The sequence below is a fragment of the Penaeus monodon genome, chromosome 15, assembly GCF_015228065.2.
Source record: "Penaeus monodon isolate SGIC_2016 chromosome 15, NSTDA_Pmon_1, whole genome shotgun sequence".
Lineage (NCBI taxonomy): Eukaryota > Metazoa > Arthropoda > Malacostraca > Decapoda > Penaeidae > Penaeus > Penaeus monodon.
The window spans coordinates 2,029,930-2,030,183 of NC_051400.1; the positions used below are offsets into that span (position 1 = coordinate 2,029,930).

The 254-nt window shown below is 55.1% G+C and overlaps 1 protein-coding gene across 1 annotated transcript in view; it reads left to right on the forward strand.

The window, feature by feature from the left end:
* LOC119581629 overlaps positions 1 to 254 on the forward strand; it is a gene marked incomplete in the record, with an annotated part of 75,999 nt that overhangs the window by 58,427 nt on the left and 17,318 nt on the right. The window contains 1 exon segment of the mRNA XM_037929750.1: positions 76 to 254. Within this exon segment, the coding sequence (XP_037785678.1) occupies positions 76 to 254 (179 nt within the window).

The window sequence follows — 254 nt, forward strand, 5'->3', positions numbered from 1 at the left end:
CGCTTAAAAAAAAAACAAAAAATCGGGCATGACCTACTAACAGAAAGCACGATCCCGCATGCTGTTCGCGTCCAGGTGCTCGACATGAGCCTCCGACATGAAGTGGACATGAGCGAGATGAGGCGCGACATGCTGGACCAGGTGATCCTCACGAAGGACACCCACGGAGGCTCCAGCGACTACTCCAGCGACTTTACTTCGTCTTCGCCTTCGTCAGTGGGCAGCAAAAGCCCCTTCGATGACGAGGCCACGTC